An 18,386-nucleotide genomic window follows, 5' to 3' on the forward strand; every position below is an offset into this window, starting at 1 on the left:
AAATTGTATTTTCGCCACCTACTGGTTAGTGATTTCAGACACTATGGCTGAGTCCCATTCTTCGCACTTTCACTCGCTATGTGCCCTAGTCACTCGGTTTGCGCGTTCACGTGAAAATGGGGTGTGTCCCGATACTCTCAAGTCCGAGGCAGAAGTGACCTCAAACCATCTCGTAACCACTTCAAGACCGAGGGGGCTCCCTACCTCACTTGGCGGCGAAGTGACTACCCAGAAGTCTTTGCGAATTCTCAATATCAACAAACATGCCCGGAAAGGAACCGCACAAATGTAAGTAGTTTTCCACAACCACGCATGTATTTGCAACAAAATGTATTGAGATATCTTAGTTAGACGTAAATGCAATAGAAAATCGTATTTTCGCGTTAAAACATGAACATTGCAAAATCGCTACTTTACGAAGTGCACAAATCTACCAAGGTAGCTGCCAAAAAATAATCTTCACGCTACAAACTCTAAAGTAGGATAACTGTGCAGAAAATCACGGTTCAGCCCATCCCTGTTTGTATCTTAAACGAGTCGTGCTTTTACATCTACATGGAGCATAGTCAGAATACCGTTCTGGACATAAGCCCTTGTTTACTGCACACAATTTCAGGTGTCGTGTTTTATTTACAATATGATTATTTCATGTGAGATCAGAATGCATTAGTTTTCATCATGCATTATGAGTAATGTCTCCGAATTTCACGTGGAAATACAGTTGAAACAAATTACTATCACATAGTTCACTGCCTTCTCTGTAAACACATATTAAGTAAACTAATTACCTTCTCAAAATGTTGTCCAAATGTGGAGACAATTCTAAAGCATATGTGATGCTGGCCAATAGAAGGCTCTTACAGCCATAAGAATAACATGTCATTTTTTGTATCTATTCACTATCAAATAATTATCCAGAACACATCCTATAATTTCCTGTCTCATATCAACTTGTTGAGCATCCTATACACAGTTGTTTTGTACAATACATCAGCATTAAGTAATTCTTGTTTTTTCCACCCAACCTAAAGGCCACTGTAGAACGTCCCGTGGAAGAGCTGGTCACCATCACAGCTACCACGCCATCCACACCACCGGGCACGTCGTTGGCACCTTCTAATCCGGCGCCAAACCCCAAATCACCCAGAAAAAAAAGGAAGCACGATACACTCCTTGACTTTTTGAAAGCGGAGTCTGCCGGAGCGAGGAAAAGGCTCGAAGAAACTGTGGCCAAAACTGAGCTGTTCCCGTCCTTTTTGGGAAGCTCGTGGACAAATTTCCAGAACAGTGACATCTCTGCAATGTTTCCCTTTGTTTTATAAAAGTTTTTTTTTTTTTTTTATTAAGAACTCAATGAAGTTCCAGTTTGTGTTTCCAGCTTTATGGAAGTATTGGTATATTTTTGTTAAAATTTGTGACACATTATTTATTTACTATTATGTATTTTGGCCCAATGTGAGTTTGTTTTTCTGAAAGTAAACTATTATTTAAGCTGGAGTGATTTGTAGTTGTTTTCTGTCCAACAGTCACATAGTTCACACACAGTATCTCACATCATTATGAAATAAACCACCAAGGTGTTACTCAAAATGAAGATGTTTATTGAATAGTAATGCAGAAAAGCACATAATGCAAATGTGGGTCTGACTTCCAGAGCCTAAAATATGGCTTTTGGGCAATTTATTCCATATTAACTGTGGACAATTCTTTGTACGGTGGACCTGGGAACCCTGAAGACCCGTGACACCACACGGTAGGACAGAGCGTGGACCAGCCAGTACACGTAGATCAGGACCTCCAGCCATGGCCCTGTTCCCTCTTTAGCAGCTCCTGCAGGGCCCACATAACCTTCTTGCTCAACCTTAAGTCCTGAATGAGTTCTGACTCCACATCCAACCATAAGCACAGGATGGGAACATTCCTGTCCAACCTGTCCACGCTTATGGGACAGCCACTCTGGAACACAATAGATAACAAACAAATTAGACATAAATGTGGGCATAGAAAAGAAAAAGACCGCTTTAACTGTGATGTAAGCATCATGAAAAAATGTTGAAATGACCTTTTTATATTCAATGACAACTCTTTTGAATTAAATTCCTTATGAACTAAGGTTTTTGGGTCGTACAGGGAAGTTTGGTGACGATATTATGTCAGCTAAAGGGTCAGGTGGACTGTTCTTGTGTTTGTTTACGTTTCGTCATGTCACAGATTCAAGACCCCTACTATATGTCATAAAATGGCATTAAGATACTAATAAGTAGATTGCCATTTATGTCTACACAAACATAGGGTATTATGTGAACGTGCATTGTATGTTAACTCTTACTGTATTTGACCGAACGGGTCATTTTTTTTAATGAGTGTACGTACCTTGTAAAGATGAATCAGCACTACATAGCGCCGAAGCTGTCTTCAGTATAGCACATTTCTCCTCCGTTGATTGGAGACACGGAAAAGATGATGAGCTTTCAGGCAATCGGTAATAACACAGCAGTAGCGGGCATTTTTAACGTTGCACGAACTCTCCAACTGACACACTACAGGTTGAGACTCGAGTTGTTTACATGTGACGTAGACCAATACGTCACTGAGGTCTACAGCCAATTAATATTACCGCCATCTCCTGGACAGGGGTGGAACCTTGCAAGTCTTGTCCAAACCATCTCCACTTTGCACTCAACTCGCGGAGGGCACTCCTCTATCGAGGGACCTCACTGGAGGGTTCTCAGGGCCGAGTGAGAGAAATGGGATTGGGCCTGATAATCGTTGATGGACAGAAAAGGATTTTTGCAATTATGACGTTTTGCTTTTGATTGGCGCATAACAAGAATACACTCATGACGCTTCCCCTCAACGCAGAACCCCCTGGTGGCTATAGCCAGGATTGTTACTTTATATGTGTGACAGCTTTGGCTACAGTCTCTCAAAAAAAACTTCAAATCTATATCCGATGGATTTCATCTCATCTCATCTCATTAGCTGCACCGCTTATCCTAGGTAGGGTCGCGGGGGGTGCTGGAGCCCATCCCAGCAATCATGGGGCAGTGGGCATATACATACATATACATACATATATATACATATACAGCACGGCGGCGCAGTGGTTAGCGCTTGTGCAGCACAGTTCATGTCATGGGAACCTGTCGTGGGTTCAAATCCAGCTCCAGACTTCCTGTGCGGAGTTTGTATGTTCTCCCCGTGCTTGCGTGGGTTTTCTCCGGGCACTCCGGTTTCCTCCCAGGTTCCAAAAACATGCGTTTCAGGTGAATTGGCCGGTCCAAATTGTCCGTAGGTGTGAATGAGCAAATGAGTTGTCTGTCCCTTTGTGCCCTGCGATTGGCTGGCAACCAGTTCAGGGTGTCCACTGCCCGGAGATGGCTGGGATGGGCTCCAGCCCCCCGCGACCCCAATGAGGATAAGCGGTACGGCTGATGAGATGAGATATATATATATATATATATATATATATATATATATATATATAATTTTATAACCAATATAACATTCACAATTACCTTAAAAGGACACTGTGTACCTTAAACACACCTCAAAATGCTGCATTATTGTGCAGTGCAACCAGAAATGAATGATAAAAAAAACACAAGGAAGAATACAAACTATAGAGACTCGAAATGACCAAAGCACACCATTTTACTTCTCTTTTTTTTGGCCAGCCTTTTTGAAGTTTTTGGGTAACCGTAGTAGCAAGATAGTGATGTTTGTCAGCCCCCTTTAGGAGAGGCTCATATAATATAAAACAAATACTATTTCCTAGACCTATGAGTGTCTTAAAATGTAGATTTTCACTTTTTTGGTTTATTATTTAAATATATATATATATATATATATATATATATATATATATATATATATATATATATATACACACATACAGGGTTGGGTAGGGTTACTTTAACTGGATTATTTTCAATTACTTTCGGATTACTCCAATACCAAATATGCTAATAAAAGACAAAAGAAACTAAATATGAATAAAATGATGACTCACAACACGTGGTAAGCTTTCTCTCCTGGCTTTGATCTCTTTGATCTCCGGCAAAACGAACATAAAATGCGAAAGAAACAAAATGAAAATAAATCCAAACAGCTTGCCAACATCATTTTTGCCGTTCCATGTATTCCGTTACTCCCCAAGCCTGCACAAAATTTAGTAATTTTATTCATATTTAGTTTTTTTTGTCTTTTATGAGCATATTTGGTATTGGAGTAATCCAAAAGTAATTGAAAGTAATCCAGTTAAAGTAACCCTACCCAACCCTGTATATATATATATATATATATATATATATATATATATATATATATATATGTATATGTAATTTAAATTAACAAAGTTGTTGTTTTTCGACAAGGAGACACAAAATAGTTCTCAAAGTCCCTGTGCAATAGCAGTTAATGAACACAATACATTATTCCTCTAATTTATAGTTCCTGATTGTTAATTGGGCACTAGAGCAGTTAAAAGCAAACTGGTGTTTTAAATTCGACCCGTCAAATTAAAAGAGTAAAAATACAATTTAGCAAAAAGGACTAATCATACATTTTACATTTGCTGCAATATCCACATTTTTCCAAAAGATGGGGCCCTCTAACCAGATTGAGTATTGTTGAAAGAACACTAGCGATTGTTGTGCAGAAGCACAGAAAGGCTGCCTTACATGAAATACAGGGTTGGGTAGGGTTACTTTAACTGGATTACTTTCAATTACTTTTGGATTACTCCAATACCAAATAATAAAAGACAAAAGAAACTAAATATGAATAAAAATATGACTCACAACATGTGGTAAACTTTCTCTCTTGGCTTTGATCTCTTTGATCTCCGGCATAACGAATATGAAATGCGACAGAAACAAAATGAAAATAAATCCAAACAGCTTGCCAACATCATTTTTGCCGTTTCATGTATTCCGTTACCCCCCAAGCCTGCAAAAATTTAGTAATTTTATTCATATTTAGTTTTTTTTGTCTTTTATTAGCATATTTGGTATTGGAGTAATCCAAAAGTAATTGAAAGTAATCCAGTTAAATTAACCCTACCCAACCATGAAAATATTACTATCAAGTCTACTCTTTAATAGTTTCGTGTTCAATTTTGATCCAAGTTGACCTTCAAGTCTTTAAATAAAAATGAGTGGAAGAAAGATTGGAGAGGTTGTATAACGATCATGACAATAATTGGCAGGTGTAATGCATGAAGGTAGTTAAAATTATGTTTAAACGAGTGCTAATTATTTGATGGCACGCAAGCATGATTCCCATTGGTGGAATTGAACAAGTTGATGTAAGAGTTGTGCTTATTATTTGATGAAAGAGGTCACTTTGTCCCGTGTCAAAATTATGTAAATATAACGTATATTTTTCTAAATTTTGTGCGTGCTGTGTGTGTGTCCCTGTATGTGCCTCTTCACCAACCCTTTACCATCCCATACATATGCCCCTAGATCAGGGGTGTCAAACTCATTTTAACTCGGGGGCCACACGATAGAACAAACATTCTGTCGGGGGCCGGACTAGTAGATTAAAGAGAAAGAAAAAGATGGATAAAGAAACAAGAGAAAGAGGGAGGGAAAAGGAGAGAGGGCGGGACAAAAAAAGAAAAGGAGAGTGAGGGAAAGAGCGTGAGAAATAAAAGATAAAAAGTTGTGAGAGAGGGGGAAAAGAAAACCCACAGGGTCGGGGAGAACATGCAAACTCCGACAAGGACTTGAACCTTGAACCTCTGCACCTTGGGGGTCTGCGCGCTAATCACCCATCCGCCATGCCACCTTTCTGTTATACAATTAAAACAAAAGAACAAACCATTTCTTCAGTCCTACACTGGATAAAGAAATAAAAGTACTGTATACTGTAAGATGTTGTGGGCACAGAGCTGGACAGCCTGACAACTGTAGTTGAGAGACGGGCACTGAACAAGCTGCGGTCAATCATGGACAATTCATCACATCCACTACACAGCATCATCTCCAAACAGAAGAGCAGCTTCAGCGACGGACTACTGTCACAGTCTTGTTCCACGGACAGACTGAGGAGATCATTTCTTCCTCATGCCATGAGCCTCTTTAACTCCACCCGGGGGAGTAAAAGCCCACATTAAACCCCACCCCACATTTGCATATTACCCTATTTTTATTACAGTGTGTATTTTTCGTAGTACTATTTAAATACTCTATAGCAAAACGTTATATTGGGTATTTTTGTATTTTATATCTTTATTTTATTTTATTTTTCAACACAAGGATACTGCTGGAAGTGTGAATTTCCCTACAGGGATGAATAAAGAACCTATCTATCTATCTATCTATCTATCTATCTATCTATCTATCTATCTATCTATCTATCTATCTATCTATCTATCTATCTATCTATCTATCTATCTATCTATCTATCTATCTATCTATCTATCTATCTATCTATCTATCTATCTATCTATCTATCTATCTATCTATCTATCTATCTATCTGTCCAATAACTACTATCTAGGGGACTGTTTAGCCAATCACAATGCAAATAGCAAAATGGTGAAAAGTAAACCGTGTTGTAGAGAGGGATCACTATACATTTTCCACTTCCATTACCTTTTTTTTTTTACCCCTTTATCGAAGTGTGTCATGCCTCATACCAACAGAGGGAGTGTTTGTGAAATAGTGCGTGAATGTCAATTGCGGCACATAGCCTTCTCGGATCAATAATTATAGGTAAAGCAGAGTGTTGTTTGAGGCAAGTGATGAAGTGAACTGACAGGTGTTTAAATGGATATATTGTGGGTCATGGGTGACCCTATACATAGCTTTACTCTGTGGTCACATGGCACTCCAATATTGATCGGACATTTGACAGAGGTTATACAACAAGCATGTGAAAAATGAATGTTTCTGGGCTAATAGCCACAAATAGAATAAGAATTTTCTTTTGTATGTTCCTAAATAACAGGGCCATCATCCACCCAATATATTTGCTGAAATTCTGTAGTTTAGAATTAAGAAATTAGGCAGTGTTCCCTCTAAGCTGCGCGCGTGCGCAATTGCGCACTGCTCGCACATTCTCAGCGCACAAGAAAATCTAGCCAGCGCACAAAAATGAGGGCTCAAAATGACTAAATAAGAAGCGACTTAAGTCAAAGTTACAGTGCATGAAGGTAAAAATACACGGGTTCCCCTGACGTTGTGTCCTAGTATTTTGAAGTCGAGTCGAAGTAGAACGAAGTTGAATAAAGTTAGTAGTTTGTCGAGAACCGGCTTCTTCGGCTCGGCTCACTAAAAGGAACCGGCTCTTTCGGGTCCTATACGGCTCTTCAGGTTGTTTTTGCTTCTTTAATCCCAACATGACCAAATATTATGTAAAATTATGCACAAAATGAGGAAGGGGGGAATAGAACAAAAAATAAAAAAATACCAAAATGAAAAAGTAGTTAAAAGCTGAGAAAAAAAGAAACAAAAGGAAGAGAAAAAAAAGAAGAAAAAAGTTAGAAAAAAGACAGAAAAAAAGGAAAAGAAAGAAATGTAGGAAAAAAGTAAATAGAGAGCAAAAAGAAAAAAGTAACAGCTCGGAAAAAATAAACACAATGAGATTTTTTTTAAAGGAATTTAAAAAAAGGTAGAAAAAAACACGGAAAAAAAAGAAAAAGTTTGTGTTGCATTCAAATAATTTCCAATTATATCAAGTGAATCTTGTTGCCAATATTGTACTTCCACTAAAAATGTGATTAAGTACAGTTCTGTATCTTACAACCGACTAAATAAGCCCCCAAAAATGTTAATGCGACAAAATATATCAGGAAATAAAAATAAATGGTTATCTTCTGAAAGAATTGGGCCGTACAACCTTTGCAATAGTACATGAGTCAATTCATTTGAAAGAGAAAAATAATTTTGCAATGCGGAAACTCAGCAAAATGTAACTTAATGTCAAGTTTTGGACATGTTTGATAATGAATTATCTTGCCACACTTGGGATTATGGTGGTTCACTGTTGTTTCAAGCGTTGCTCACTGACTTTGTGTGAACGCTCAGACCCGTGGAAAATTACAGGGAATATTGCTCAAGGGTGTCTTGAAAGTCCCGGTTGATTTATTTGCCCGAGGGCATATTGATTATCCATAAAATGAGTGAGGGGTGTATTAGAATGTTTGTGCAAGTGCAATGGTGTATCTTCTCAGAAACAATATCACTTTGTGTCAGTCTAAAGTAGGAAGAACACATTTATGAAGAAACCAGATCCAAGTCAAGTCAAGTCACATTTATTCGTAAAGCACTTAATCACAAGATGTCTTGAAGGACTGCACAGGTTACAATGACACCATATCCTGATCTTAGACCAACATGCGGGTGTCAGGATCAGAACGGAAACAGGACACAATTGCGTTACGTTTCTCACAAGTTTTATTAAAGCAAAGAGGAAGGGCTGCACCCACAATCCGGTGTTCGCTGGACGCGGGAAGCAAGTCGCTGTCACACTCCAATTGTGATCCGAACACGGAATTGGATCTTCCATAGCGATGGCAGTGTCAGGGACAGAAAAACTGGTCGGTAGCCGGGACTGGGAGAGCAAAGCGTGGTCGGGGTCGCAAATGGCTTGTAAGCCAGGACAGGAGAGTAGACGTAGTCAGGATCAAAAATGGGTCATAAGCCGGGACGGGAGAGCAGACGAGGTCGGGATCAAAAAAGGTCGTAGCCGGAGACAAACGGGAGCAAAAAACGGGACAGCCGGGAGTCAGGGTCGAAAAAGGCTTGGCTTGTATAAACAGAAGTTCGCAGATGGACTGACAACAGGGTTTAAGTAGGGACAGGGAGCCAATCAGAGCCTGCAGCGGTTGGCGCCAAATGAGCGGGCACAGGTGATTTACATCGGTAATCATGACAGCGGGCAAGGAAAAACTCAAATCCTCAGCATGAGGAAAAAAAAAACTCGAGAAGGGGCCTCACAAGTGGTAATCTCCCTTCTAGGATGACCAGGGTGCCAAAGACTTAGCATTTATCCCTATTTGAGGGTGGTCCAAAAGTACAAATCACACCGTTAACTTCAGTTATTGCATTTATTCAACTTCCTGGGTTTGGAAGTGTTTCATGTTCGTCGGCCGCAAAAATGTCATACATCGACGATTGTCTCATGAAATTAGAATATTTTTGTCGGGCACGCCATCGTCCTCCAGAGGAGGCAAAAAGGCAGAAAAACTGGAGGAAAATCACACCTGTTCCTCATCACCTGCACCCAATTCTAACCACAAACCCAGTATTTAAGGACAGTGCTGACAGCAGAGGCTGTCGAATTGTTTTTTCTATGATTTTCTCCTGCCTGAGTACACCTGCTATCAATCCTGGACTTCCTGAACTTTGCCAGCCATGAGTTTTTTTGGACTGTGTGTGTGTGTGTGTGTTTTAAATTCAATCAGTCGCGGCACCACTTCCTGTGGTGTATCCTGGGCAATTACAGCCTGGCAGGGCCCATTCCTCTCCAGGATGTCTTTTTTAGGCTGGGGTTTGCTCCCCCTCATGAAACAGATGCCAGTTTCCATAGTTACCAGTAGCAGGAGAGCCATCCTGATCTGACTTCTGGTACGCCAGTGACAATACTCATACCAGATGGTTAATAACTGGGAAAATAACTCTTTTGTTCCTAAATTGTACATTGCATCATTGTTTGCTTTGATACTTTACTGTTACAGAGAAATATAGTGCTCTATCTCATCAGCAGTGTTAAGAGAGGGTACATATTGCAGAGCCTTCCTCTGGTTTTGTCAAATAATACATTTTCGATAATTTACGACAATTTACTCAAGAGCCAAAAATAAAAATAAACAAAACAATTATGAATTCATGTCAAAACCCGGTTATGTTAATAATGAGTGGCTAAGTGGGTGTTAAAGCTAGGACCTCTATTGTGTTTTGAACAGAAATTCTATTGTAATTCAAGGATATTATATACATTATTATTTCAAGGTTCCGGGGCAAAAATAAAGATCGTAGGAGTCATCGAGCAATGCTGTCATGGTCGCCGTGAAGACCGGTCTGCCCCGCCCCCTGGTCACCAGCTGAAGCAGATCAGCTAATTGCATGGCTGCTACTTAAGGTTGGGTTGTGGGTATTGCGGGTGTTGGCTCATTACACCTTTTCTGTTCTGTTATGCCTTGTCCTGTTTAGTCTAAGTCGGAGGAAACCTGTACCTGACCATTCTGAGTGTAAGAATGTTTTTGTTCTGTTTTGTCCTGGAGTTTTTGGACAACTTTTATTTTGGTAAATAAAAGCTTTGATCGTACGCAATTGAGTTCTCCCTTCCTGCCTCCTGCCTCCGTTCTGGTCCGGTCACCCCTTCCACCTCGTGAGAAATGCTTGGGTAGCTATGACCTTAATGCCATCAGTGCATATCCCACAGAGCAGATCTTAAAACGATCACAGTGTTCCTGTAATTTGAATGGTTATAATAGCTGTATATGAATTCATGTTGTATCACTTTTGTTATGTTAGTGTTGTTGGTCAAACTCAGGATATGTTTTCATTTATTTATTTGTTGCTATATTTGTATATATATAAGTTTTATTGGTTTTACACAGTGGAATCCCTCCACTATTTCGCCGTTTCTTTGCCCGGCTGTCATGAAACTGGTCGGGAATCAGGAAGTTGGAACTCATTTGCGTAGACGATCTGTCACTTTAATTGAGAAAGAAAAGTTGTCCAACACACAAACGGACCAAAAACAAAACAAAGCAGGCTCAAAGGCAGGGAAAATTACAATCTAAGCATTACTCGGCATGAACAGGTTTTCAACAAGGGTAAACAATGATCTAGCAAAGGGCAGTTCCAAAAGGCACGTTTAAGTACCCATAGGAGTAATCAGGAAAATGCAGGTCAGCCGGTGTCAAGGGGCGGGGCCAGCTGGGCGCCATGACAACCGTGCAGGACATGACACCGGCATACTGTCGCCAGCTGTGCTCTGTGGGACTGGCCCTCGCTTACACAATACAACACAGAGCCACGTCGTGGTCAAAAATTACACATTGGGGCTTTAAGACTTAAGACTAGTTTAAATTAATTCTTGTAGTAGTACTCTGGCATCCCCTGCTGGTTAAATCAGTAACAGCCAAACCCGCAGTTTCCGCACAGGTCCACTCTAATCTTAAAAAAATAAAAAAATAAGGACTTCCCTTACATTCTATAGTAAGTATTTATGCATTCTAAAAAGTGGAAAGATAATTAACTGCGTTAGGTACAAATCCTCTTTGAATATTTCTCACAATTTGTATCCAATTTCGTAGACATTATTATAGTTTGCTCTATTTAATGAACAGCTTTTATCCTGTGACTGAAAATCGTCTTTTCCACTTATCCGTTCGAATGGAAAACGTCTTCAAGGTTGCTTTAATTTAGGGCTTGAGTGGAGGGCATAAAGGGCGTACCGGCAAATCATTGACTATACTGATATTCTCATCCCTTTTAAATGTCCATTACCACATTGGATCATCGACCAGCGAGAGCAATGAAAAATGGACACCATTTATTTGGACAGAGAACGTCCCGTTGCCTCTAACAAAAAGCAAAACAGTCACCAGACAGAACATAAATATGCCATCAAATTCAGGTGACCTATTTTAGTCCTACAAGCTGTGCCAACATCACACTCTGGCATTGCTCAGAACAAGTAGACCAATTTATGGGAATAAACGTGCCAAGGAAGTTAAACTTCTTGAATTCCCATGAAGGTCTTATTTTCCGCCCCTGAATTGATGACTTTATTGTAATACTTCTCCTTGTTGCCGGACATGTTTACCACAAGGGAAGATGACAAAATTAGAGCATTTCATTGTCCTTCATGCTTGCTTTGTCCTCCAACTGCTCAAACTTTAGATCAGCAATGCCACAACATTGTGCATTAGAAGCATCATTTCATCGGCGGCAGTAGCTCAGGAGGTAGAGCGCTCGTCTTGGGATCAAGGGATCCTAGTTCGAATCCCGGCTCGTTACATGTCAAAGTGTCCTTGGGTAAGACACTGAGCCCCTAAATAGGCCGATTTTGCAGAGGCAATGGCCGCTTTATACTTTAACAAGCTGTCACAGCAGGTTTGATGGAAAACCTCAAGCTTGGTAGCGCGCCATTTTCTTTCCAATTTCCTGCATTCTTGTTTAAGGGTTCTAGTTTCATCAGTAAACCAAGGCGTGCGTCTTTTAGGACGTGATTTTAGCTTTATGGGCGCTATTGAATCCAGGACACTAGTCAGGATGGTATTGAACTCATTCATGAGTGAGTCAATCGAGCCATTGTATGAAGGAAAGGACGCAACTGCTCCAGGAAGGAGTTCAAAGAGCTCAGAAACTGTGCCAGTGCTTATATTGCGTCCGCTAAATCCTTCAGCTTTTTTAACACTACATTTAGCTAGCACCTCAAATGTAACTGAATAATGATCCCAGATAATGGTAGTACACGGTAACACGATAATGTTTGATGTTAAAACTCCTCGAGTCAGAATCAAGTCTAGCGTGTTTCCATCTTTATGGGTTGGCAAATCAACCAGTTGATTAAAACCAAATGCATCAATTAGAGACCTAAACGCAATAGTAAGTGAACTGAGTGGGGAGTTCATATGAATGTTAAAGCCCCCCATAATAATAATTTTAGTGTAATAATCTGTGAAGCCCTTTGAGACTCTTCGTGATTTAAGGCTATACAAATAAAAATGACTTGACTTGACTTACATGGCTGCAAGGCCGCAATTGGGAAATGTGGAGCACATTTGGGAACTCATTAACTTGAAAAGCGCTATATAAATGCAGATCATTTCATTTCATTTCATCAAGGATGAGACAACACAAAATGTGTGGAACAGGATTTAATGAATTCACGCTTGAAACACACGCTTTTTTCACATTGTGTCACCAACAAAGCAAGACATATACAATGCATTATTGCTTTCTACTAGTTCAAATGAAATACATAGACATAGATTGAAGCCATTGAAATGAGAAGATTTAAAGATTAGAATAGGACTGATAGATTTTATTTTCTATCTAAAGAATAGGACAATTTCCTATATTCTACCTCAAGATGAAGACTTTTTAGCTCAGGAGGTAGAGCGCTCGTCTTGGGATCAAAAGGTAGCAGGTTCGATTCCCAAGTTATGTGTCGAAGTGTCCTTGGGCAAGACACTGAATCCCTAATGCCCCCAATAAGCAGGTAGGTGCCTTGCATGGCTGACTCCCTATCATTTCATTTCATTTATTGGTGTGTGAGTGTATGTGTGAATAGGTAAGTGTGAAGCGCATTGTAAAGCGCTTTGGGAGGTCTTCATTGACTTGAAAAGCGCTATATAAATGCAGGCCACTTACCACTTACTTACTACGAACAACTATATCTGCTATTTCTAAATGTTTGGTTAAAATATATAAATACAGGTATATCTAATTTTTTATTTCAATAGTGTAATTCAGATTTTATTAATATACTCAGGGTTTTTTTGGCTTAATTTATAAAGATGTTAAATCCACTAAATTGTGTCATGAGATTTTTAGAGAATCGCAACACAAAATGTGTTCAAAAATGCTGAAAGTATCTGAAAGACAAAACAGGTCAACCTACAACACACATTAACTTTGGGCGAATACCTTTATCAAATTTGATCATTTGATAACGTCTCAATTGGGCTCTTTTTACCGAACTGTCTAAAAGTTACAGTGGAAGAGGCTGAGTGATTGGTCGCACATTTTTTTCTTATTTTTCTTTGGTGTTCGTCAGTAAATTATCAACTCCCTTGGACAACCTCAAATCTCCTGAATGCTAATTTCATTATTTATGGAGACGATTTCCTCTATATATTGCTACAGAATTGTTTACTTTCAGCCAAGGGCATAGGTTTGGTCTTAGTGGTGGGGACCTTGGCATTTTTTTAAGTGATCAAGTAATATCAGTAGGGACAAAACAATGATTGCTCCATATTGGTGGGGACACGTCCCTTCCCTCCAAGTAAAAACTACGGCCTTGCTCTAAGCATTGTAAATGCATACAGTACATTTCATCAAAAATGCATGGATTGGGATAGCTCAAGGTTGCACATTACAGTGAAGCAGTGATCATTTGTAAAACGGCATGAACACATTGTATTGTTGAAAAAAAACAAACGTTTGGCCCAAAAAATACAACCTAGGCTAAAAACCAACACCGTTGAAACATTCCATGAATAAACATGATATATGGTGAGGATTCAAGACTAAAAATGATTTATCATGGGTCTGACAAAAGATTAAAATGCAAAAAGAGTATTAATTGATTTACCAAGCACACTAAAAGGCATTTAACTTAGGAATTTTGACTTGCACACCCTTGATACACTATCAGTGGGTCTTTAATGTAAATAAATTAATTCAACTGCCTTTATAATAAACACTGTTTTTGCTGTGGACTGATGCCCATTTGCTTCCCCTCAATGACCATTTGTATACACTTGTCAAACAACAATTTGGACCAAAATTACAAGAAAACAATATGGTTAACTACTGGGACATGTGGCCAAAAATAAAACCTGCACATTGGCTCCTTCATGTGCATCGAAAAATGTAAGAATCCTATCGTCAGATAAAAAGGCAATTGTGAAAACATTTGGGGAAGAATTGTTACGTAATGCAGCTGTAAAGAAATTTCTACATCTTACACAAACTCGATATGAGTACATGATAATCTTACGGAATACTGGTAAACAATCAATTATTTTTTGAATTAAATAAAGAATAAAAATGGCGGTACAATACATTACCTATGATTATTGAAACATTTCTATGCAACAGATACGATATACATTTACTTAGGAAATACTCCAAAGTGGACCTTTTAAGGATTTGCGAAAAACAAACATTTTTTGTTCAGACTGCAAATTCTTACATATCAACGATAAAGGGATCAATAAGATATTTCTTCCGGAAACCACAATGGAGCAAAGTCCTTACATACATACAGCAAATACATTTGTCGCCTCGTTCTCACACACACACACACGCATAATCAGGACACAGCCACTCAAAATATGCAATCAAATCAGAAAGAAGGTGAATGGGGACACAAGTTATGTGATTTTCAAAAGGAAAGACGCCGATCTCACTAAAAAGTCACCCGAGTTGACACAGCACCTGATAACACAAGTACTTACTTATGCTACATATGAAAGCTCTTCCCCTTTACTCTGTTATAAATAAATCCTCTATTATATATACGCTAGGTCATTTAATTCAGCTGTACACAAGGCATTGCTGGATAAAAGATTCACTGGACGAAATACAGTTATAAAACAAGTTCCATTAAATAACCGGTAGGCTACAAGTGTGACGTGGTAAATACAATACTTTCATGAAATGTTGACTTCATAGACCATCTTCTTTGTATAATATCACGGCAAAATACCATTTGATTGTTTGCCAGAGGACTTATAAAAATTAACCTAATGTCTTATAACACAATCTGTTATCCCCATTAGAGACTATAAAACACAGAGGTAATTTCACATTAGTGCAGATTAGTTATAATTGCTGTTAATCACAAAGAACAATAACAAGGAAGATCCTCTTCACTTCGAGGCTACGTTTGAATGTATAAAGTACTGAGACACACAATCATAAAAAGTCACTATTAGACAATTTGCGTGAACTGTGTTGACATGCATGCAATATAAACACACGCTAGTAGAATGTACTGTTATAATGCTACACAAAACAGAGTGCTACAAGTGTCTGAAAATGAGAACACACAAAGTAGGCCCACCCCTAAAATTTGCAAAATCCTGCTTGACATGTGCAGTACGAAAAGCCTTCACTTACTACAAAGATATGACTCCAATTATAGCATCAAACACTGGCTTTATCCTGAGTTAATACAACAGTCTAAAAACTAATACATAGATATTTAAAAATTGTATCTTAAATATATCTCAAATTCCTGGACTACATATTAGAGTATTTTAAACACCAGCAGCGAGAGAGGCTCATACTCCACTATCTCATCCTCCAATATGCACGAGGTTGCCTCCACTTTGAGAGAGAAACAATGTGGAAAAAAAATTCACCTTCACCGAGAAGGTTTCTCCTCAAACGCCACTCCCTCATGAAGCCTCCCCCCCACACACACACATTCGTAAATCTAACTGTTTTTGACACATTCAGGCTAAGGTTGAGAAGTCCTTTCCTCCGTTCCCATTTTCTTGTCTTTCTTTTGCCGTTTTCTCTCAGAGATTAGCAGGAACGGAAAGTGAAGTAGAAGAGACATGGCATACCGCTGGAACTGATTCTACTCGGACGCTCAGGAGAAAGCAATAAATCTCAGCTCAGCCGGTGCCTCTGCCTCAATCCTACTTTTGAGGCGTTTCCGAGTCCCTCAGGGGCCCTTTTCGCAGCACGAATGCTTGCTCACGTGTGACACAACTGGCCCACAGGCCAGACCTCGGGGTTTGGGCATCACAGCAGGTCATCGTAGTCCAGCATTTTCGAGTGCTGGCGGCTTTTCCACAGACGAAACAGGCGGAAGTTGAAGTACATCTCAATCATTTCTTTCCCTATAAAGAAAAAGAAAAGGAATCATTACATCTTGATTACACAAGTGTCTGAAGAGGGATGACCTTCTATTTTGAGTAGAGATGCTCCCCTACTTACGAACATCCGAGTTACGAAAAACGGTAGATACAAACATTTTTAGAATAGAATAGAGAATAGAATAGAATATACCTTTATTGTCATTGTTACAAAGTGGGTTAACATATTGTGACAACGAAATTGGGCATGACACTCCAGTTTCACACATTCACAGTGAGGTTAAAAAAACAAGAAGATAAGGAACAGAGAAGATAAGGTTATAAAACAAGGAGGATAAGGTTATAGTCAATGTTCCCTGGAATTTTCCACGGGTCTGAGCATTCACACAAAGTCAACACTTGAAACAACAGTGAGCCACCATAATCCCAAGTGTGGCAAGATAATTAATTATCAAACATGTCTAAAACTTGACATCAAGTTACATTTTGCTGAGTTTCCGGCAATGCAAAATTATTTTTCTCTTTTGAATGAATTGACTTATGCATAGGTTGTACGGCCTACGTCGTTTGTTCTTACAATTCTTTCACAAAATATCCATTTCTTTTTATTTCCTGATATATTTTATCGCATAATATTAACATGTTTGGGGGCTTATTTAGTCGGTTGTAAGATACAGAACTGTACTTAATCACATTTTTTAGTGGAAGTACAATGTTGGCAACAAGATTAAATTGATATAATTGGAAATTATTTGAATGCAAAACAAACTTTTTATTCTTTTTTTGGTGTTTTTTTCTACTTTTTTAAAAAAATTCCTTTAAAAAAATCTCATTGTGTTTATTTTTCCGAGCTGTTACTTTTTCTTTTTGTTCTCTATTTACTTTTTTCCTACATTTCTTTCTTTTCTTTTTTTCTGGCTTTTTCTAAATGTTTCCTTCTTTTTTTTCTCTTCCTTTTGTTTCTTTTTTTTCTCAGCTTTTCACTACTTTTTCATTTTGGTATTTTTTTATTTTTTTGTTCTATTCCCCCCTTCATTTAAGTCATTTTGTGCATAATTTTACTTAATATTTGGTCATGTTGGGATTAAAGCAAAAAAGCAAAAACAACCTGAAGAGCCGTTTAGGACCCTTTTTAGTGAGCCGGGCCGAAGAAGCCGGTTCTCGACATACTCTACTAACTTTACTCAACTTCCTTCGACTTCAAAATACACAACAACGTCAGGGGAACCCGTGTATTTTGACCTTAATGCACTGTAACTTTGACTTAAGTCGCTTCTTAATAAGTAATTTTGAGCCCTCATTTTTGTGCACTGGCTAGATTTTCTTGTGCGCCGAGAATGTGCGAGCAGTGCGCAATTGCGCACGCGCGCAGCTTAGAGGGCACACTGGTTATAGTTATAATTTACACAATATTTAAACAAAGAAATGACGGCATGTAGGATGTTTCATAGAGTTGGTATCGTAAGGGTTTGTGCAATATGCATTTGGTGCAAAAATAGTCAACATAGTGCAGTCAACATTGTGCAAGAAACATAGACATGAGTACCATTTTACGTTCGTATGAGGTAGTGTGTTTGCAAGAGTTTTCAGTCTTTTGTGCGGTGTGTGTTTAGGGTGGTAATGGCTCTGGGGAAGAAACTGTCTCTGAGTCTGTTTTTGTTTTGTGTGACCTGTAGCGCTTGCCGGAAGGCAGCAGGTCAAAGAGGTGGCGGCTGGGGTGAAAAAAGTCCTTGATGATGTTTTCTGCTCTGCTGAGGTAGCGAGAGCAGGCAATGTCCTCCAGACTGGGCAGAGAGCAACCGACGATTTTCTAGGCGGTTGCTCTCTACCCAGTCTGGAGGACACTGCTCTCGCTTTCGGGATG

At 39.0% G+C, this 18,386-nt stretch overlaps 1 protein-coding gene and 2 long non-coding RNA genes across 3 annotated transcripts in view; 1 reads left to right on the forward strand and 2 right to left on the reverse strand.

Annotated features, from left to right (window-relative positions):
* The window catches only part of LOC148366413 (NMDA receptor synaptonuclear signaling and neuronal migration factor-like), a 254,375-nt gene that overhangs the window by 165,397 nt on the left and 70,592 nt on the right, over positions 1 to 18,386 (reverse strand). Inside the window, exon 16 of the mRNA XM_088336869.1 lies at positions 14,752 to 16,546. Coding sequence (XP_088192995.1) covers positions 16,449 to 16,546 — 98 coding nt within the window. The 3' untranslated portion in view covers positions 14,752 to 16,448. The remainder of the gene's footprint in view (positions 1 to 14,751; positions 16,547 to 18,386) is intronic.
* Positions 36 to 1,497, forward strand: LOC148366430 (uncharacterized). Its single transcript, XR_015850576.1, has 2 exons — positions 36 to 288; positions 1,032 to 1,497. It is a non-coding gene; the product is annotated as an uncharacterized LOC148366430 (long non-coding RNA).
* On the reverse strand, positions 1,581 to 2,741 carry LOC148366431 (uncharacterized). Its single transcript, XR_015850575.1, has 2 exons — positions 2,374 to 2,741; positions 1,581 to 1,956 (listed from the first exon to the last, which is right to left on the reverse strand). It is a non-coding gene; the product is annotated as an uncharacterized LOC148366431 (long non-coding RNA).

The sequence above is a fragment of the Urocampus carinirostris genome, chromosome 5 (assembly GCF_059441175.1).
Source record: "Urocampus carinirostris isolate Australia breed hairy pipefish chromosome 5, RoL_Ucar_1.0, whole genome shotgun sequence".
In the NCBI taxonomy this organism is placed as follows: Eukaryota; Metazoa; Chordata; class Actinopteri; order Syngnathiformes; family Syngnathidae; genus Urocampus; species Urocampus carinirostris.